At 36.1% G+C, this 23208-nt stretch overlaps 1 protein-coding gene across 2 annotated transcripts in view; it reads left to right on the top strand.

Annotated features, from left to right (window-relative positions):
* The window catches only part of LOC147404919 (B3 domain-containing protein At3g19184-like), a 29047-nt gene extending 6398 nt beyond the window's left edge, over positions 1–22649 (top strand). The window contains exons 6-7 of one of the 2 annotated variants that reach the window (XM_086441019.1): positions 21280–21360; positions 22378–22649. In XM_086441019.1, coding sequence (XP_086297145.1) covers positions 21280–21303 — 24 coding nt within the window. In that variant the 3' untranslated portion in view covers positions 21304–21360; positions 22378–22649. Of the gene's footprint in view, positions 1–17029; positions 20089–21279; positions 21361–22377 lie in introns of those variants that run through there. The other variant, XM_086441020.1, reaches the window with a different exon arrangement.
* The last annotated feature ends 559 nt before the right edge of the window (positions 22650–23208 follow it).

Here is a 23208-nt window from a genome sequence, read left to right as displayed (position 1 = left end):
TCTTCTCTATGTTTTATTTTTATAGGGGCATTTTCAGAATGTCCTAGTTGTTTAAAAGAGTCATGTGATCAGTAAGGGAATTTCTTTCCATTGTGGATACAAGCTATTTGGATGGTTTAGAAGTATAAGGATGATCTAGATCTATTTTTTAGTAGGGTTTGTTATAAATACATCTCCCTCACATTGTTTAGGGGACTTTTGCTGGAAATTTTCTAATAGAAAGAAACCTTTCTCAAGGGTTTTCCTTTAAACTTTTCAATCAGCCTTAGGGCTTGTGGTTTTCACTCTTTATTTCATCATTTTCTCCTTATTTTCTTTCTTTTTGGTCTATTATTAGCCACCCTCTAGTTTGGTTCAGTTCTCAGCTACATCATATTGGCATCAGAGTTGAATCAGCTCCATCCATGGCAGTGTGAGGAAGAGGTTGTGGAGCAAGAATGAACCAAAACCAACTAGGAGAAATGTTGGAGATTGTTTGTTGCAGATCACCAAAATAAAAATAGAGAACAAAAGATTAAACCTTGGCAAGCAAGGGTCGATCCATAGTTTTTGGCTTACAACGATCACGGTTCAAAGTAACCAATGAAAATCGGTTTAAACTAAATTTAAATAAGCAAAAATAAACAGGAAATAAAATCGCAATGTAAAGGATTAGATCGCTAGAATCCATCGAGAACAACCCATCTCATCAGTTTATTTCTCTTTTTGTTGTCTCCATCCAATCAACAATCTAATGTTGTTGGATCGAAAGCTTAACTTTGTTAAACCCAAATACTAAGTCTAACCTCTATGATTAGGTTTAATAAGATGAAATTAAAATACTAGATATAATATCCCTAACAAAGCATGGTTTAACTTGAATTTAACTAAGCCTAAACCATCAAAACTAGGAAAACAAATATTAGATCTAATCATCTCTACTAAAAAAAAAATATCACAATTAAACAATGAAGCATAGATGTAAAAATAATTTAAAATATCTGAGATAATCTTGCTCAGGCTTTATCGACCTCTCTAATGGAGGTCTAGCCACAGATCATCACATGTATAATAAAAGAAGACATAACAAGAAAATAAAGAGATGAGGGATAGAGAGAGAAGAGAATGATGCTTCTTTTATTAATCTTGGCCTGAAACTGATATAAACTTCTTCTGGTTAAAAAGCTGGAATAGAAAATAAATTAAAAGCCTAAAAATTGAAAATTAGGAATAAGGGAGGTAAAAGAAGAAGATAAGAGAGGATGACTTAAGATTATTCTTTAATTCTGGTCTGGTCTCTTATTTATAGAAACCACATTAGGGTTTCATAGGTTCGGAGAACTTTTGTACATAATAAAAAGTCTAAACCCTAATTTATTAGGTTATAATTCAAGTTGCCATAATGTTGCACGAATCCTGAGACAATGCCTGTCACCTCACAACAATGTAGCTAGTATGGGCCCAACATGCCTAGATTTTGGTCCAAAACTTTCTTTTGAGCTCTTGAGTATAATGGACCCTCTTATCCATCTTGATTTATCCTTTTGGATTTTGCGACTTTTACTTATCACAAATAAATAACCGGAATTAAGCCATAAATCACAAATTATTTGAAAACAATGAATTATATCTACTTAGGGGATTTAGTGTATGATTAAGCCTTGAAGTCTTCGTAATTAGGGCCTTAAATGAATTTCTAGGCCCTAATCACACCCCCAAAAGTAGATTATTCTAGTCCTGAGCAAAAAAAAAAAAAAGCTTAAAGTAAAAATGCCACTTTCGTAGGTCACGGGACTGCATTTAACGAATGCAATAAGCCCTAAAACCCCTAGTGGGGACGAGTTTGACTCGTAGGAGTTTGCAGTGAATATACCGACAAAATTCAAGAACTTTTGAAAATATAATAATAAAAAACAACGTATGTTATGGAAACATAACGACATTTCATCAGTCAAAGGTCCTTTTTGTTTGAGAATAGTCCTAATTTTTATACCTTATTTTAGAAATTTTAAGAAATTGATAACTTGAGTGCTTGTACAAATTTTCTGATTAAAAATTAAAAATATTAACTTTTTCAAAATAACTCATAAGAATGGTCGATTCAACATAAGTTTTAACTTGAAACTGAGTATCTTGTCTGGGATAGTGAGATGTTTGGATGTTTACTTTAATACCTCTAAGGAGCTTTATTTATGATGTTCTAGCTTACTTACATTTTTACCATTGATGGTTTTCACCTTATTGAAACATTGTATTTGGCTTTATTGAGCTCTTTTTGCACTTTTTTTGTTCTTTGACATTTCTTATTTTGGTCTTTTTTTCAAGTTTTTTTGTTTTTTTTCCTTGTCAACTTCTTTTTGCACATCACCATTTTTCTAGTCTTCTTTTTCAAAAAACAAGTGGCCCTTTTTCAAAGTACCCAGTCTAATCTTATGGTTGTTGTCCAAATCATACCAATTCCAGTTCTGTTTTTCTTCTAACCAGCCAACCAAGAGACAAGGAAGTCAAAGTTTACTAGACTAGGTTTTTCGTAATATTCTATAAAGAGAAAAAGGGTCAACTCTTGTTTAATAAATTCTAAATTTTCAAGTGATTCAATCAGAAGTGACGTGAATTTTTCAAAGTAATATTTTTCTATGATTTTCTAATGAGGAATACTAATAAGGAGTCGAGAAATTTTTTTTTAAGACATGAGACTGAAGATCGAAATTCATATGTAAAAAGTACATACAAGGATTTTGAAGAAAATATTTTCAAAAGTGTTAAATTTTTTATTTTTCCATTTTTGAAAACTTGAAAACAAATTAGCAATCCAATTGTGTGCTAATCCAATGCCCCCAAACCTAAATTAAATATTGTCCTTAATATGCAAACAGGTAGGAAATAGAGAAAAATGTTAGATTACACTTGAAATGGATTGGGCATTAATTTCCAAAATATTGTTACAACTTATCTGAAAAAATTGAAACTTGTAATAAGCATAATATTCGAAACAAGTTCACATAAAAGAAAGAAATCCTACCTAAGAATTGAAAAATAGCTTAACTCGGTAAATAAAAACATTTGAAAGAAAGTTATCTTAATCTGAATTTGAACTCTGAGTGGCCCTCGCACTTGTGTGGGCCTCCTTCTCCTAAATATAGGTGGTTTGATCAATCGACATGAATGGTGATTTGATCAGTCGACACAAATGGTGATCTGATCAGTCGGGTTGTGATCGTCGTGCACCAGTCTCCACTTTTGGCCGATCATTTTTGACGATTTGTGGAGTGGGAAGGTTCAGCCGGCAGCCCTTTTTGGAGAGGTGGATGAATGTGATAGTTGGGGAAGAAGAGAATCAGAAAGAGATTAGGGTTTGAAGGGTTTTAAGTGGAAATTTTTCAAGGAAAACGAATTTTCTCCCTTGGAAAAGCCAGAGAAAAGAAACTTTCTAGGAAAATTCCAAAGTGGAAAATAAAATTTCCAAGAAAATATTTTAAGAAAAATTCTTGAAACTTCGAACCCTTGTACCCTTTTTTGGTGTGTTCAAATTGAGAGAAAGAAGTGAAACATAGGTCTTACGAGGCAACAAAATTGATTTGATAGGTTGAGGTTTTTCACCAAATCCAAATAGTTTTTCTGGGTTGACCCGTTCTTATTTAAATACTGCCCGGATCAAATAATTAGACGGTATATTTCTGATGGAGATCAGAAAAGCATTCTGGGGTTCTATTACAACCATTCCTGTGGAGGACATTTTGGTGGCAAAAAGACAACCACTAAGGCCCTATGTGGATACACCTCTCTGTGCAAGAGCAGAAGCCCAATCTCTCATGCAAAAGCAAGTTTTTTGAGCTTCTCAACGAAGAGCAAAAAACCTCTCCGCGCAAGAGCAAAAACCTATCCAAACGTTTGCTAGCTCCACGCAGGAGTAGAAGTCGTCAAGAAGCTTTATCCAAATGCAGTGTAAGATATTATAGTGTGATTTTTACTGTCCCACCATCTTTCAAGATGATCATCTCTTTGCTAAATCTTGTGATAGATGCCAACGGTTAGCTAAGTTTAGCAGGAGAAATGAGATGCCCCAACAACTGATCTTGATCATCGAAATCTTTGATGTGAGGGGTATCGACTTTATGAGCCTTTTCCCCATTTCACAAATTTTAGTATATTTTAGTCTCAGTCAACTATGTATCAAAATGGGTGAAGCCATGACATGCCGAATTGTTTACTTTCTCAAAAACAGTGTGTTTGCCAGATTTGGTACACTTCGTGCCATAATCATCGATGGCGATAAACATTTTTGTTATCGAATTTGTGAAGTTCTGATGTGTAAATACACTATAACTCACAAAGTAGCCCCCCCCTCTCCGTATCACCCACAAACAAGTGGGCAAGTCAAAAATTCCAATCGAGAAATTGAGACCATTCTTGAAAAAATAGTCAATCCCATAAGGAAAGATTGGTCTCTACGCTTGAATGGTGCATTGTGGGCCTACATAGCTGCTTACAAAACCCCGATTGATATGTTTCCTTATCGGTTGTCACATCCCAGTAGAGCTAGAACACAAAGCCTGTTGGGCAGTGAAACACCTCAATTTTGACCTTGCAAAGACAGGTGAACACAAAAAACTCCAACTCACTAAGTTGAAAGAGCTGAGAAACGATGCCTATGATTGTGCAAAATTATACAAGGATCGTACTAAAGTTTGGCACGACAAGCACATCTCGAGGAAAATTTTCACATCAGTCAAAAGGTGTTGCTTTACAATTGTAGACTGCATCTTTTTTCAGGAAACTTGAAATCTCAATGGATAGGACCTTTTGTGGTCCATAACATTCACCCTCATGGAGCCATTGAGATCCTCAATCTTTTAGATGTCAATATTCTTCAGGCTAATGGCCAAAGGTTGAAACCTTTTCTTCTTCCCCCCATGTTTCAAGAATGCGATTCATATCTGAGTTATCTGGTGTACCAGGCTTAGCCTGATGTCCCTGTTTGTCTTAAGATAATGAACTTAACACTTTTCGGGAGGCAACCCTTGAGTTAGTAGGCTAGCAAATCAATTTTGCTGCCACGTAGGACCTTTGTTTCACTTTTTTTTTCTCAATTTTAACACTACAAAAGGGAGGAACAAGAGTTGGAAGTTTCACGAATTTTTCTTAAAATATTTTCTTGTAAAATTTATTTTCCATTTTGGAAATTTTCTAGAAAATTTCTTTTATCTAGTTTTTCCAAGGGAGAAAATTTGTTTTCCTTGAAAAATGTCCACTTAAAACCCTCCAAACCCTAATCTATTTCTAATTCTCTTCCCCAACTACCACACTCATCCACCTCTCCAAAAGGGGATGTCCACTCCACAAATCGTCAAAAATGACCGGCCAAAAGTGGAGAACGGTGCTCGACGGTGCCTTGATTGGATCACCGTCCGTGCCGCCCACCTTACCGTTAGCGTTGCGGTGTCCAATCCACCATTTGCCACCTCCTACATTCCACAGCTCAGTTTTGATCCCCTCTCTCCAATCAGGCCACCAAAACCTCAAACACTTTTCTTGGAAGAAGCATATTTCGATACTTTTGACTCTAATCAAGACGCATGGTTTCGCAACAAAAATCTTGCTCGAGGTTGCGGTGCATTGATCTATGAGGGCAACGTGGCTTTTGCCGAAGAATTAGTTTGAGAGTTTTATGGTTTTTTTGTTTCCGCAGACTTTCCATTCTTTTGATTAACATCAACTTCCGTGGTGTTTTGATCACAATCAATACCTACTACATTCAAGCAATTTTAGGAATTGAGTTGGAAGAAAATAGTGTGTGCGAATTCAGCTTTGGTTTGGAGCATTATGTCACCCATCTGGGCCTTTTCAAATAAGAAATCCGAATCCAGGACGGCGGTCTCAAATCCAAAAGCCTTTACGATAACCAATACCTCCGTTGGAGGTGGATCATGAGCAATGTTTTGGGCGCCAACACTCGACTGAAATGTACACCAAACATCTCTACATATTATATGTTGTTCAGACCCGTGATCTGACCTTCTATTTGGTTCGCTTGCTACTTGACACACGTATTGAAATGCTGACGAATCAAAATCAATCTTTGGCCTTGCCTCATCTCATCTGTTGTGTTGTGCAACAATGAATGGGTACACCTATGGCTGGATTAATCACTCGAGGTTGACTTGAGAAAATTCCAACCTTTAGGGGAAAAAGGATTTCAAAACTTGTGTTCCGGAGGTCCTTGGTCTCAATGAGGGGGGAACATGGAAGCCCACATGACTATATGGGCCCCCAAGAGAAGAGTTCGATGAGCACCCACCTGAGGATGAGCACACACTGAGCCTAGCCTTTGAGGACGTGTCCTGGCTAGATCAGGTACCTCAGCAGGGGCATCGTAATGCCTTTGGGAAGGTATTTAGGGGATTCAAGGTCAACCAACGCTACAAGGATTTATAAACTGGTCAATATTTGTTGATTGAGCAGCAAAGATAGATGATGGCCTATATTGAAGAGAAGGACGCTTGCACAAGTGTGAGGGTTACTCAGAGTTCAGATTTATATTAGGATGACTTTCTTTAGGATGTTTTTATTTACCGAGCAAGGCTATTTTTCAATTCTTAGGTAGAATTTCTTTTTTTTATGCGAACCTGTTTCGGATATTATGTTTATTATAACTTTCAATTTTTTCAAATAAGTAGTAACAGTATTTTGGAAATTAGTGCCTAATCCATTTCAGGTGTGATCTAACATTTTTCTCTATTTCCTTATTGCTTGCATATTGAGGACAATATTTAATTTAGGTTTGTGGGCATTGGATTAGCTCACAATTGCATTGCTAATTTGTTTTCAAGTTTTCAAAAATGGAAAAATAAAAAAAATACAACACTTTCGAAAATATTTTCTTCAAAATCTTTGTATGTACCTTTTACATATGAATTTCAAACTTCAATCTCATGTCCTAAATTTTTTATCACAAGTCCTTATTAGTATTCCTTGTTAGAAAATTACTTTGAAAAATTCATGTTACTTTTGATTGAATCACTTGAAAATTTAGACTTTACTGAACAAGAGTTGACCTTCTTCTCTGTCTAGAATGTTAAGGAAAACCTAGTCTAGTGAAATTAAATTCAGTTGTGTCTGTTGTTCTCTCAAAGGTTTGGAATTTTCCTCAAGGTGGATTTGGTGCATAACCACATGGGGACTAGTGCCTTTGATGTCAGCTATGGTCTAACTTATAGCTTCGCGATGTCAACGTAAAACATCAAGTAATAGCTTCTCTTATGACTTTTCTAAATCTGGCGAGATGATAACTGGAAAGGTTTCAGCCTCTCCAAGAAACGAATATTTCAACGTGTCTGACAATTGCTTCAATTCAAGCTTGGGAGTTTCTCTAACTGGTGATGGAGGTGAAAGGGTGGGGAGACTCGACTTTTGGTTGCCATTTTTGAAAATCCATCGTAGTAATGGATTCAAGTAGAGAGTTGACCTCCCTAATGGATTTCTCCATATCAAAATCAAGGCCAAATTAGCCTAGGTACTTTTTTACCAGGTCAATGTTCTCTGCTTCCTGAAATATGTTGCTGATCAAAGTATCAATCATGTTGACCTCTTCCAAATTATCCATATCTATGGATTGGAATTTGTTATGGAAGACATTGACTTTCATGTGTCCAAACGCTAAGGTCATGATCCCGTTTCTACATTTGATAATACATAAGATGTTGCTAAGAATGGTTTACCAAGAGGAACAAAACATGGCTATTTGGGTTAATGACAAGTTCAGTGTCAAAAAATCACAAAATCAATAAGAAAATATAAGTCTTTGACCTTTATGATCTATCAGCTAAACTTAATGTGGTATCAGTAGGTTTGAGTTCCCCCAAACCTATTTGTTTGTAAATGGAGAATGGGAGAAGGTTCACGTTGGCCTCTAGGTCTAACAAAAATTTCTCGATCATTGTGTCTTTGGTGTGCACAGAAATTGTAGGACAACCAGGATCCTTGAATTTAGGTATAATTGTCTGTTGGATCAGACAAAAAATTGAGCTGTCATCACAGCTTCTCTTGGCACAGGGTTTTTTTCTCTTCACAGTGGTAAGATCTTTGAGAAATTTAGCATAAGAGGGAATCTGAAGGATTGCATCTAAGAAGGAGATATTGATCTAAATGTTTTAGAACACTTTAAAAATCCTTTCTAATTGTTTCCCTTTCCTATTTTCTGTAAGCCTATGCGGGAATGGGCTCTGGGAGGTGTTTCATTTCTTTGATCCTCTCAATTTTTCGCAGCTTCCTTTGAGTTAGAATCTTTGCCCTTTGTTGGAGACTTGTGCCTCTCGTTGGGTCTATGGATGTGATTGTCTACCAATTTCTAGAATGAGGTGTATGAATAATTTGGACAGAGTCATTAGATGGACTTGGTTGACGTGCTATTTCGAATTGCCCTTTTGGGGCATTTTGAATAAGTCCTTTTGTGTTTGGGAGTATTTGACTGGGGAATTACCTTTTATTCCACTCCTCAATAGAAAGAGCTAACTGACCTAACTGAACCTCAAATTTGGTGGTTGCTTGCGCATTCACTTGATTGATTTGTGATTGGTTTTGGTTGGTCTGTATTTTTTGTTGAATGATTTATTGTTATCTCTTTAACAACTCAGTCATCATTGCTTCTAATGATGAGTTTGTTTGTGCAACTGGGGGGGAGGGGGGATAGTTAGACATAGGGTCGACGACAATCGCCCTTTGATCAGAATTATGAGATGATGAAGAGTATTGTTGTTGCGGAACCAAAGTTAGGTTCGTAGTGGGTTGAGGTTGTCTATTATAGCTCTTATGGAAACTTGGAGCACCACCCCACCCTATTGGATAGGTTCATTCTGACGATATCAAAATTTTGTGTGGAATTTATTGTTAGGGTGGTGTGTCTGACTGTAAGAATTAGGAGTGATTTTCCTATAAGTGCTATATGAATCAATAGAATTGGCTTATTCAACCTTTACTATTGGTAAACTCGGACATCTCTCGATGGAATGGTCAAAGCTTTTGCATAGGAGACATATTGATTGTGTCTCAGTCACGACACACATTATTAGGGTGGCCTCTTCGTGGTTGGTTTTGATACTGAAAGCATCAAATTTCTAATTTAAATTCTATATTCCATGAATTTCTTTGATAAGTCATCCCATGTGGTGATAGAGTTAGAAGCCAAGGAGTTCAACCATGCAGCTACATGATCCTCTAGGGAGAGAGGGAACAACCTTAACTTGACACTCTCCTCGTTCCAGTTACCAGTTCTAAAGGTGTGACTTAAGGTCAGGAATTTGTTAAGATGGTTGCAGGGTTGTTTACTCTCAAACCCATGAAATTTAGGGAGCATATTAATTGTGGCTGCCATAATTTCGAATTGTATCGTATTGGTAGTTGGCAAGGCAATATAGGAAGGTGGAGTGGCTGTAATTGGTGCAAACAACTCATTTAGAATTCTTTGTTCTTCTACAACAGGTTGACGTGGGATAGGCTGTTGATCCATTTTGAGGATCTAAGGAATATGTATGAGATTGAATTCTCTCCACAAGTCCTTTCTAATGGAGGTTTAGCCACAAATCATTGCAAATATAATAAAAGAAGACATAACACGAAAATAAAGAGATAAGAGAATGATGCTTCTTCTATTAATCTTGGCCTGAAACTGATATAAACACCTTCTGTGTACAAAGCTTGAATAGAAAATAAACGAAAAGCCTAAAAATTGAAAAATAGGAAGAAAGGAGGTAGAAGAAGAAGATAAAAGAGGATGTCCTAAGATATTTCTCTAACTTTGGTGTGGTCTTTTGTTCATAGAAACTAGATTAGGATTTCTAAACCTTAATTTATTAGGTTACAAATCAAGCCGCCATAAAGTTGTACAAATCCCAAGGCATTGCCTGTCGACCTCACCACACTGCGACTAGTGTGGCCCAACAAGCCCGGATTTTGTTTTGGAACTTTCTTTTGAGCTCTTGAGTGTAATGGATCCTATTATCCGTCTTAATTTAGCCTTTTGGATTTCGCGACTTTTACCTATCACAACTAAATAATCGGAATTAGGCCATAAATCATAAATTATTTAAAAACAATAATAAACACTGACTATTAATGAATTTTATCTACTTAGGGGATTTAGTGTATGATTAAGCCTTAAAGTCTCTATAATTAGGGCCTTAGAAACCACTTTCTAGGCCCTGATCAAATATGCAAAGGATGATGGAGCAACTTACTTGGGAGGTTCATAACCTTTAGCATAGTGAACATGCGGAAGCCCGAATGGAGGCATCAAAAGGTAAATCGGAAGAAGATGCACATGAAATATTTGATGAAAATCCTTTTCATAGTCTCGCGGTTCATGATCAATGTGAACATAGTAGACTTAAAGATTGATTGGTGAGAACACTTGATTTTAATGTTAGAATGTATGCAGAGGAAAAGTCTTGATTGGGAAGTCACCCTAAAAAAATACTTCTAGTGGAAGCCGATGGCGGAGGATCGTAAGGTGTTGTTTGTCTAGATGAAATTGAAAGGAATAGCTCTTCAATGGTGGAGACAACTTGATGAGAAGTGTACAAGGCAAGAAAAATTACGCAAGCAATTTCTCCCCATTGATTACACAATGACCTTATATGACAAGTTCCACGGGGTGTAACAAAAGGACTTAAGTGTGCAAGATTACATTGTTGAATTTAATAATTTTCTACACGGGTTGGGCTTAATGAGACTAATGAGTAGCTTACCATGTGATATATTTCTGGTCTAAGAGTAGCCATTTGCAACGAGATGGGAATTATAAGGGTTTCCAATCTCGAGGATGCTTACCAATATGCACTTTGAGAGGAGGAAAGTGTCACTCATTTGGGACCTCGTCAAACTCCACCCAATCATGCCAATGCAGTTAATGTGAGGAGTTTGGGGTCTGGCCAACTTGATATATTTCTGGTCTAAGAGTAGCCATTTACAACGAGATGGAAATTATAAGGGTTTCCAATCTCGAGGATGCTTACCAATATGCACTTTGAGAGGAGAAAAGTGTCACTCATTTGGGACTTTGTCAAACTCCACCCAATCATGCCAATGCAGTTAATGTGAGGAGTTTGGGGTCTGGCCAAGGTGTTAGGAGTGTTCCGGCAACTGTTAGAAGGGATAAAAATGTTTCCACAGCCAGTCGGGCGACCATTCGAAGTATTGGGGGTAGTGAAGGAACAAATAAATGGAAGGAAATAGCAAAATTTGGTGTTGTTGATGCTTCTGGAAGCAACATAAATATGTTTAAAAATAGATCAGCAACACATTGTTACTCTTGTGGATAATATGGACATAGTTCTTATGTTTGTCTCTGTAGACAAGTCAACCTTGCCGAAGGTGAAAGTGAAGAGGAGGATTATGATGCACAAATATATGATCAATATGAGGAGGAAGAGGATGAAATAGACTTACTATGCAAGGAGGAAACATTGTGGTTCGACGTGTATTGACAACACTGAATTGGAAGAAGCTGAAGATTAGCAACATAGATGTATGTTCTGCACACGAGTTTGCTGTGGTGGGAAGGTATGCAATTTTATTCTTAATGGGGCAGCAGTGAAAACATGGTGCCCAAAGAGGCAGTAGAAAAAATCAAGTTGTCAACGGATACGCATCCTTATCCCTACAAAGTCGTATGGTTTCAATAAGGTACCGTGGTCCCCATTACTTCCTGGTGCTTGGTGAAATTTTCAATGGGTAATGATTGTGGGGATGATGTATGGTGTGATGTGGTGCCAATGGACGCTTGTCATGTTCTATTGGGAAGGCCTTGGTTGTCTGATTAAGACATGACCCACCAAATACGTATATGTTCAGGAGGAAGGGAAAGAAGTTGATGTTGCATCCTATGAGGGAAGAAGTTGCTTCCTCTTCCAAGAGTGGGAAAATAACTAATCTGCTGTCTACATGTCAATTGGAAGAAGAAAGTGAAGAAATGGGAATAGTTTGTGTTGTTGGGTAAGCCTTAAGAGTGGCGTATATGTTTAGGAGGAAGGGAAAGAAGTTGACGTTGCATCCTATGAGGGAAGAAGTTGCTTGCTCTTCCAAGAGTGGGAAAATAACTAACTTGATGTCAATTTGAAGAAGTAAACAAATGGGAATGGTTTATGTGTTGTTGGGTAAGCCTAAGAGTTGTGACATCAAGGGAAACAATACCTATCCTCCTGAAATTGTCCAACTATTGGAGAAATTTGAGGAGTTGACTCCACATGAATTACCTAGTGGGTTGCCACCTATGAGGAGTATATAGTAATATGTTGCCCTTGACTTAGTGTTGGAAATTAGGTATTGAAAGAAAGACAAGAAGTTTGATAAAATTCCTCATTTCGAATTTGAATGTAATAGATAATACTTAACTTTAAATTAGAGGTTGAGGCATGCACGAAGCACTGTCCTAAAGTGAATTTCGCCTTTTGCTATGGTACCATAGTCTGTAAGCGTTCGCTCTCAAAGATACAACAACCCACGTTCCAAGGGGGTATTCCAATCGGAACGTAACTTCAAACTTAACTAACTTGTATGTTCTCATAATGCAGTATATAAGTATGTTAATGGTGATTAGAGAATTATTATTAATTCGACTAAACATAAGAGTTTAATTAAAAAATGAAGTGATTATTTAGACAATCACATACACCTCATTGTTCTGACAGAAGAGGCGTCAATACTAACGTTTAAAAAATGGTTAGAATTTTGAAATAAATTGGGCTTTGAAAATTTAAGCAAAAACGGGCTTTCACGCGCATGCATGTTTGGTTTAAATCCGAGATTTGCACCCCCCTGCACGTTCGTTGTATGTGCTCACACGCATTAAGGTTTTTGTATCAGTGGATCCAAATCCCAATTCGAATTTTTGGTTTTCCTATTGGGCTCCCGTGAGCGCACGTGAGCCCGTCAACTACCTCTATCAACTTTAAAGCTAATAAAAGTACAACATTATAAGAGTTGCAATTTAACTCTACTCCTAGTCAATGTGGGACGAAAATAACACAAGGCAAATGCTATGCTTCAACTAAAGCATATAGCAAAATGGGAAAGTAAAACAAAAGCAAAAGCAAAAGCAAAAAGTGAGATAATGTATTTACCTTAAGGTCAATACATAATGAATATTAAAGGGTGGTTTTCAAATATAACCCTCTAAAATTCCAACAATTCCTCACATAAATGCAGAAAACGCAATATATATATATATATATATATATATAGAGAGAGAGAGAGAGAGAGAGAGAAAGAACACTTTTGACCCATCATATTTTAGTGTAGGTGTTTTTTGGACTTGAACCTTACCTAGTATAAATCTATCGGATTTACTAGTCGGTCAGTGGACTTTAAGCCTCTATTGGATTTACTAGTCGGTCACTGGATTTTAAGCCTTGAACTGCCAACCATTAGTGTAAATCAAAACAACATATTACACAAACAGGTTAATCAATCCACTGTTAAGTTCTTTCGATGGTGTTCATTTTGGCTCTGATCAAAACCTGGTATCATGAGTGCTTTAGAGAACTTAGCTCAAATTCTCATAGAATCGACCCAATTCTACGCTTATTTAGGTGTGCCTATAAGAAGTACTCTGCTATGCTTCACTTTTAAAAGTATAAGCCACATTAAGAAGTTATACTTCAACCTTTCTTCTTTACAAGCGACATTAAACACTTCATAGGAATGGACTAGGGACAATATGTTTCATTAGTGATTTCTTTTAAATCAAATCCAATTGGTTTTCCTATTCAACCTAGATCTTGGGATCTCCAATCAACTAGGTTGGGTTTCCATTGAAGTAATTTTTAATCAATAGGCTTTAGGCCCATTCCCCTCAAAGTAGATATAACTAACTCTCTAGATAATCCTTTTGTTAGAGGATCTGCCAAATTTTCCTTAGACTTTATAAAATCAATGGAAATAATCCCATTAGAGAATAGTTATTTTACGGAGTTGTGTCTCCATTTGACATGCCTTGACTTGCTATTATACACATTATTTTTGGCCCTCGCAATGGTAGCTTGGTTGTCATAGTGAACATATATAATAGATATTGGCTTAGGTCAAATAGGAATGTTAACAAGAAAATTCCTAAGCCACACAACTTCTTCACCAGTCTTGTCCATTGTAATAAACCCGTATTCCATGGTAAAACAGACTATGCATGTTTACTTAGTGGATTTCCATGAGATTGTTGCACCCTCCAGGTGTGAAAAATATAGCCATTAGTGGATTGTTGGAATTTTAGAGGGTTGAATTTGAAAGCCACCCTCAATATTCATTGGGTATCGACCTTAAGATAAAAACCCAATCCCACCTTTTGCTTTTGCTTTTGCTTTTGCTTTTGATTTTTATTTTATGCTTTAGTTGAAGCATAGCATTTGTATTGTGTTATTTTAGTCCCACATCAACTAAGAGTAGAGTTGATTTGCAACTCTTATAAGATTGTACTTCTATTAGTTTTAAATTTGATAGATGTAGTGGGCAGGCTCACACGCGCACAATGGGCTTAAGAGGAAAATCCAAGGTTCCAATTGGGATTTGGATCCACTAGTCCAAAAACCTTAATATGTGTGCACACGTATGACGTGCGTGTAGGGGGGAAAATCTTGGATTTAAACCTCACGTGAGTGTGCGTGAAGGTTCGTTTTTGCTTAAATTTTCAATGCCTATTTTATTTTAAAATTCTAGCCATTTTTTAAAAGTTGGTATTGGTGTCTCTTCTGTCAGAATAAAGAGGTGTGTGTGACTGTCTAAACAGTCACTTCCGTTTTTATTTAAACTTTTATGTTTAGTCGAATTATCAATAATTCTCTCATCACTATTAACATACTTGTATACTGCATTATGAGAACACACAAGTTAGTTACGTTTCGATTGGAGTATCCCTTGGAGTGTGGGTTGTTGTATCCTGGAGAGTGAACGCCTACAGATTGTGGTACCGTAGCAAAAGCGAAATTAAATTTAGGGCAGTGCTTTATGCATGACTCAACCTCTAATTTAAAGTTAAGTATTCTGTATTACATTCAAATCAAGAATTTTATCAAACTTCTTCTCTTTCTTTTCATAAGAAATCAGTACCCAATTGCCAACTATCTAAAGTGAATTTCATTACTGATTTCTATGGAGATAGTTTTTTTGGATGATAATGAGCAATACCAAATCAAAAGAGACAAATATCGAAAATGGGAACATTCCAATTTCATGTACCGGAATTATATCCTAAATGGATTAAGTAGTGTTCTTTATAAGGTTTATTCCTCCGTTGAATTTGCTAGAACTTTATGAGAAATTCTGAAAAGAAATACACTCTAGAAGATGCCGACACAAAGAAATTTGTTGGTGGGCGTTTTCTAGATTTTAAGATGGTAGATTCTAAGTCTGTAGTATCACAATCCAAAGAGCTCCAAATCTTTTTTCATGTGATTCATGCTGAAGGCACAAGTATAAGTGAAGGATTCCAAGTTGGATCGATAATTGAAAAATTACCACCATCTCGGAAAGACTTAAAAAATAATTTAAAACATGAAAGAAAGGAAATGGGGTTCGAGGATATAGTGATAAGGCTTAGAATAGAGGAAAATAGCAGAAAAAAATAGAAGAAGAATGAGACAAATTTTATGATTTCCAAAGCGAATATTGTGGAATAAGAATCTTCCGAATTCACTAAAAAGTTCAAACCTGGATTCCAGAAAAAGAATGGAAAGAAGAACTTGCATGATCCAAAACCCAATATCTAGAAGATCAAGGGAAATTGCTCTTTCTACAATAAACTTGGATACCGTGCCAAGGCCTGTCACAAGAGAAAAAGTCGGCAACACCCTCAGAAATAAGAACAACCCAATGTGACTGAAACTGAGAACCTATCAATAGTTGTTTCAGAAGTGAATCTAGTAAGAAATACCAATGATTGGTGGTTGGATACAGGAGCTACCAAACTCATGCTCTTAAAGAGGTATGTTTTCATCCTATAATAATGTTGGAGATGAAAAATTATTTATGGAAAACTCATCCACATCCGCTGTGATCGGAAAAGGAAAAGTGAATCTGAATTTCACATTTGGCTAGGTTCTAACTCTGAATGAAGTGCTTCACGTTCCAAACATTCGAAGAAACCTAGTTTCAAGCCCTTTTTTAAGTAAGAGAGGTTTCAAAATGATTTTTGACTCTGACAAGTGGAATGTTTGTGGGCAAGGGCTATCTATGTGATGGGTTGTTCAAACTACTTCTCTTTTTTTCCATAAGAAATCAGTACCCAATTTCCAACACTTAGTTCCTGGAGCATTTTTGCCAAATCAAGCACCCTATGATATGCTAACTATGCATCAGTTGGAAGTGCGAAAACAAGTAGAGGAACTCATTCAAAACGGCCTGGTACAAGAAAACAAGAATTCGTGTGTTGTTCCAGCATTACTTACTCCAAAAAGAGATGGCCTTAGTGGATGTGTGTTGCAATCAACAAGATAACTATCAAATACCGATTTTCTATATCACGACTAGAGGACATGTTAGATTTGTTGAAGGGGTCATCTGTGTTCTCCAAACTTGATTTGTTTGAGGAGCGGATATTATTGATGTATATAAAGTATTGTTGGTGTGTGTATTGTAAGTTTAGGTCTTATAATTTATTTTTCTTTATTAATATAAGAAAAGGGTAGAGTTGGTGTCTCTAACCTATGCTTCGATAAATTTCAAGTTGCTATCAAAGTTGGACCTGCATTTTTTTTCTATTGACATCACCATGACGTCAACCCTAGTTCTTCACTAAGTGCTACTAAAATTCATTTTCTAAGAGTTTTTTATCTTCTCTCTATCATGGAAGATGAAGAAGAAGAAGAGAAGTTGTATTTTTGTTCGCTATTCTGGGATTTCCAAGGGATATAGATGCTTTGATCCGTGATCGAGAAGTTTCCTCACTTCACTGGATGTTGTATTTTTTGAAGAAATTCCCTATTTTTTTGTTGATAGTTATGCATTGGTTTCCCTATCTCCTACTCCTTTGCATGTTCCGGTGATTTATTCTGACTCTTCTTTGCAGTAGCGTGAGCGTCTCACGTATATCAGTCGACGATCTCGTGCTCCCTCCTCAATCCTACTACAGCCTTCATCATCCTCGCCAATAGCTCTGATTGGTAATCTCAATCCTTTAGTTATGCCTTTTGAATTATCTCATATTAATGCTTCTTTTGCTAATTCTTCTGACCTTCATTTGCCTTTTTTTTTTTTGCAAAGGAGTTCATTGTGTGTTTCCACTCCTTACCCTATTGCTTAGTATATGTGTTATCAGGCAATATCTCCCTTTTACAAAGCTTCTCTCTATTGTTGATACTATGTCTATCCTTCGTTCTGTCATTATTGCTTTTAGTCATCCTAAGTGGAAAGCTATGATGGAGAAGGAAATGAATTCTCTACAACGTAATCATACATGGGACATGGTCTCTCTTTTATCAGAGAAGCATATTGTTGGTTTTCGTTGGGTCTATGAAGCACAACTTGGATGGCACAGTTGCTCAGTACAAGGCTCATCTAATTGCTCGAGGTTTTACTTAGTCTTATGGTTTGGACTATGATGCTACATTTGATCTTATTGCCAAATTGACGCCTATTCATGTTATTGTTTCCCTTGCTACTAATCAAGGTTGGCCTATGCATCAATTAGATGTGAAGGATGCGTTTCTTATTTCCCTTGCTACTATTCAAGGTTCTTATTTCTCTACAACTTGCGGATATCTTCACAAAAGCAATTGGGCCTACTAATCAAGGTTGGCCTATGTATCAATGAAATTTGACATGTATGCTCCAACTTGAAGGGGATTGTTGGTGTTTGTATAGTGTTGTTGGTGTATGTATTGTAAGTGTAGGGTAGTCTTGTAATTTATTCTTCTTTATTAATATAAGAAAGGGGTAGAGCCGGTGTCTCTGACCTATGCTTCCATAAATTTCAAGTGGTATCACCAAATCCGAATCAGATCTGGTGACGAATGGAAGACAACTTTTATGATCCCTGGTGGTTTATATGAGTGACTCGTGATGCCTTTTGGACCCTCTAATGCCCCAAGTACATTCATGGCATGATGACTAAGGTACTACATCCTTTTGTTTGTTCCTTTGTTGTTGTGTATTTTGATGATATTTTGATACATAGTCGTAACAATGATGAGCACCATAAACACTTCCAACAAGTTATGGAGGTTCTATACCATGAAAAACTCTACATTAACTGGAGAAAGTGTTCATTTTTGCATGACCATGTTGTATTCCTTGGGTTCATTGTGTCCAAAGAAGGGTTGAAAGCTGATCCAAGAAGGTTAAGGCCTTCATCGAGTAGCCAACTCCTCTGACCATTGGAGATGCTAGAAGCTTCTATGGTCTCGCCACATTCAACAGGCAGTTTATATGGAATTTCAGCTCCATCATGAGTCCCATAGATGAATGTTTGAAGGGCTCCACCTTCATGTGGACCAAGGTTGCTGACCGGGCTTTTGCAAAGATTAAGCAAATGATGATAGAGGCACTAGTACTTGTATTGCCTGATTTTGGGAAGGTGTTCATGGTAGAATGTGATGCATCTCACATTGGCATCGGGGCTATTTTAAGTCAAGAAGGACGACCTATTGCGTTCTTTAGTGAGAAGTTGACAGAAGTCAAAAGACGATATTCCACTTATGAACTAGAGTTCTAGATATTGATCTGAGAACTTCAGCATTGGCAACACTACTTACTGCATCGTGAGTTTGTGATATATTCAAATCATGAGGCATTATGCTATCTCAACTTCCAAAAGAAATTAAATCTGTATCATGCCAAGTGGAGTGATTATCTTCAAGAGTTCAACTTCTCACTGCAACACAAGTCAGGTGAAACCAATAAAGGGGCTGATGCATTGAGTAGGGGGGTTAATGTTATTGACTACTTTGCAGGCTCATGTTATTGGTTTTGATGAGTTGAAAAATCAATTTGTTGTTGATCCTTATTTCAGCAAAATACTAAATAAATTACAAAGTCCAATAACTGATTTGGTATTTCCATTTGTTTTCCACGATGGTTACTTCTTTAAGAGCAATAAGTTTTGTGTGCCGGAAGGATCTCTTCGTGAACAAATTATAAGGGAGCTGCATGGTGGTGGACTTGGGGGACATTGGGGTCGCGACAAAATTTTGGAGCTAATGGTTGGTCGATATCATTGGCCATCAATAAACAATGGATGTTGATCCATGTTCCAAGACTGCAGATGCATCTCATGTGGCTGAATTGTTTTACAAAAAGATAGTTTTGTTACATGGTGTTCCATCCACTATCGTTTCAGATCGTAACGTCAAGTCTGTGGAACATTTTCGGCAAACACTTTGGAAGAAGTTGGGTACGCAACTGCAATATTCAAGCGCATGCCATCTACAAACTGATGGACAGACGGAAGTGATTAATCGAAGCTTGAGAAACCATCTTTGTTGTGTAATGGGTGATCATGTGAAGTTGTGGGATATGGTGTTACCTCAATCAGAATTTGCTTACAACAATTCCGTCAATATAATTACATAGAAGACACCGTTTGAGGCTGCATATGGGTATAGGCCACAACATGTCATCGACTTAGTTCCTTAGCCTCCTAATGCAAGGATTAGTGAAGAAGATGAAGCTTATGTAGTTCATGTCAAACGCATTCATGCTGAAGTTTGTGATGCTATTAGGATGAGTAATGAGCATTATCAAGATGACTCTAACCAAAAGCGTTGTGCCAAGGAGTTCAAGGAATGAGATCAGGTTATGGTGAACGTGAGAAAAGAGAAATTCCCTCGTGGTACCTATTACAAATTGAAGTCTAGAAAAATTGGACCATGCAAAATTGTTAAGAGTATTGGTGCTAACGCTTATGTGGTAGAATTGCCAGATGAACTCCAAATCAGTCTCATCTTTAATGTGGTTGATCTATTTGATTTCTATGGTTTTGATGGTGATGAGGACCAAGCAGCCACAACAGATTGGGTAGAAAAACTTCCTAAGAAGCCATGAGGTGTGGTTGAAGACATTTTTGACATGAAGGAAGCTATCTCATGCTGTGACAGCCAGTACAGATGCTTTCTTATTAAGTGGTTGGGCAAACCTTACCTTGATTTCTAAAGAAGACCTGAAACAATTGGACCTGATCATCTATGATCAATACGAGCGTGTTTTATCATCAGAGCTGATATCTCTTCAACTTGGGGGAATAGATGCCGGAGCATTAGTCTTGAAATGAAAACCCAAAGTAGTGTTTTGATTTTCTTCTCCATGTTTTATTGTTAATATGGGCATCTTAGCAATATCCTAGTTGTTTAAAAAAGTCATGTGATCACTAAGGGCATTTATGTCAATTGTGATCACAAGTTATTTAGATGGTTCAGATTATAAGTAGATGGATATTTTAAATCTATTTTTAGTAGGGTGTTATAAATATAAAACAATTTCACATTGTAAATGAGACTTTTGCTGAAAAGTTTCTAATAGAAAGAAACTTTTCTCAAAGGTTTTCCCTTAACCTTTCAATTAGGCTTGGGGCTTATGGTTCTCACTGTTTATTTCATATTTTCCCCCTTATTTTCTTTCCATTTGGTCTATTATTAGTCACCATCTTGGCTGGTTCAGTTCTCAGCCACATCACCCTTGTTCCTTTACCACCTTTACGTGGCGATAGATTTTCTATATGACACTTTGGATCATGCGCTTTTGTTTTTCCCACCTTCTTTGACATGTGGCTATTTACAGTTTACCAAATTCTATCACAATCTCTGTCCACGTGGACTGTTTTTCATTGGCTGATTATTTGGTGCACGCATATAGTGAGTAATTTCTTAGTAGGCTCTTGATTTTGATATCTAACAGATATGATACTCAAGTGTCAAGCATCAGCTTCTTGTTTTGGGGGATGAATCATTTTGGCAATCTTCCTTTGCTCATAAGAAGCTTTGGACTTGTGTGTGTGTGTGTGTGTGTGTGTGTGTGTGTGTGGTGGAGGGCTGGTAGTACCATATTGCTGGGTAAGCCTTCCTTCTCCACCTGAATAGAAAAGATGTTTCTTGAAGCTGCCAGCACCCTTAGAAGAGTGCTTTGTTCTATGTAACTTTCGACACAAACCATAATAAGTAGCAATAATGTTCATGCTCTGTGTAGATGTAACTAATATTCTTGAAATGGCATGAAAAATATTTTGTTGCATCAAATGTTATACCTCATGTAAATATTTTGTTACTTCATTTAATTCATAAGTGTCATAATTACATGTGTTTCACACTTTGCTTTGCTTTCTTATAGGTCTACATAATAAGGGCTGAATGATTTAAAGTTGATGGAGGCTTCTAAATTTGGATGCTAATGCAAATTGAATCAATGCTGGTAACTTTCTTGGCTTCTTTTGGTAGAAGTCAATTTTACCTTAGGTTTCATTATATTAAGGAATTTTATATACTTATTAATTCCTTAACCCACCATTTAAACTCATATATCAATTGTTTCCATGGTAGATTACTCAAGTTAATTTTATAAGGAGTTATGTCATGTGGCCTCCCTAGTTATGCATATCTTTTAGAAAGTTGAAACTACATGATGACTTATTGTGTTGTTTACAATGCAAAGAAAATGAATGCTTAATGATAATTGTTAATCTTATTGTGGATAATTTTAGCTGTAAATTTTGTTGGTAGTTTGGTTGGTATACCTCTAGTTTAATCCATTCATGATTAGTTTTAAGCTCATTCTTGGGCATCAAATATGAATCTAGATAATTGGTTGCATATGATTCATATTGTTGGCTAGAGAAGTCTACGAGGTCGATATATTTTGTAGAGGTTATATAGAGAACATATTTGGTATTTGGATATTATTTGTATCAATGACCTTGCCAATCATGAATGATTTTTTATAAGACCATGAAAATGGAATTGATCCCTAAATGATGAAATGAATAATAATAAATAAATAAAAGAATAATTCCGTGTAATTATGAAATGCTCATAGGATTCCACTATCAAAGTTCCTCGATAAGATTAATTCAAATTCGAATCTTCAAATTTAAGAATAAGCTTATAACAAACCTTCATATACCTTGTTTCATAGCTAACCATCAACAATAACTATTGTGTTTTTAAACATGGGAAGTGTGGGTGAGTTTTGAGGCATTAAGCATGAAACATAAGCCTCAAGATATGGGTCTTAAGATTGAAATTGCCCTTAATTTGATGAAGTTCAATTTGACACTAAAAAGTTTCATAGAAAATCCCTAATTTAGAGCTGTTTAGACAATAAGGGTTTTAAGATTGAAAATGATTTTAATGTCATTTTTTTAATTATATCTTGAGATATTTCTTGGCAGTTGGATTTGATCTTTATTACTTCATACCTTTTTATTTCCAGGTTAAAGGGTAGCAACCTTTTGTTTGATATCTTTGCTACCAGAGTACCAGAAGTACAATTGTGTTGCAGCATTGACAGTTTTTGCTGTTGTTGTTGTTGTTGTTGTTGCCACTGCTCAGTTTTTATTTTTCCAAGTTGATGAGATCTTATTGAGAACATTCAGCAATCTTTGAGAACATTTGCTCTTTTCCAAAGATTCTCAAGTTTTATATGATTTCTAAAAACTTTACAAAAATTATTTTTCTTTGGAACAAAATTACCCTTTTTTAGGAAACTTCATTTTATTTTGAAAATGTTACTTTGATACTTTTTGAAATTATTTACTGTCTTTGTTTGCTAAAACTAGGGGAAAATTTTTACTACTTCATAAAGTGAATTTTTCTTAACCATTTACTAAAATTAAAGTGGACAAAAGATTTACAGTTTTATAAGGCAATTTTTTTTAAAATATTTATTAAAATAGTCGATAAGGATCAATCTAATAAGAATAAAATAAAATGGAGGCAAATCTATGCTGTCTTTTTGGTCGGGTTGGCTCATTTATCATTAATATTAGATAATTTAGTAATGACTTATATAAGATAAGTGATATGTCAAAAACAAATATAAAATTTATAATTACTTGTCTTAAAAATATATTTCCAAATTCACATACAAAAAATTAAAACCAAATGTTAAGAAAAAGATGATTATGATCAATTAAAGTTTGAAATGTGGATTGTAAATGAAAAAAAAATAAAAAAAAACAAAGATATATAAAAATATTTTTAAATTATAATCATATTAAGTTTAGGTTCAGGCAAATCGGGCAACCCAATGAATATTCTTGAA

This window comes from Akebia trifoliata, chromosome 4 (genome assembly GCF_017979445.1).
Source record: "Akebia trifoliata isolate Shusen 1 chromosome 4, ASM1797944v1, whole genome shotgun sequence".
NCBI lineage: Eukaryota > Viridiplantae > Streptophyta > Magnoliopsida > Ranunculales > Lardizabalaceae > Akebia > Akebia trifoliata.
This window is presented reverse-complemented; position numbering and strand designations above follow the sequence as displayed.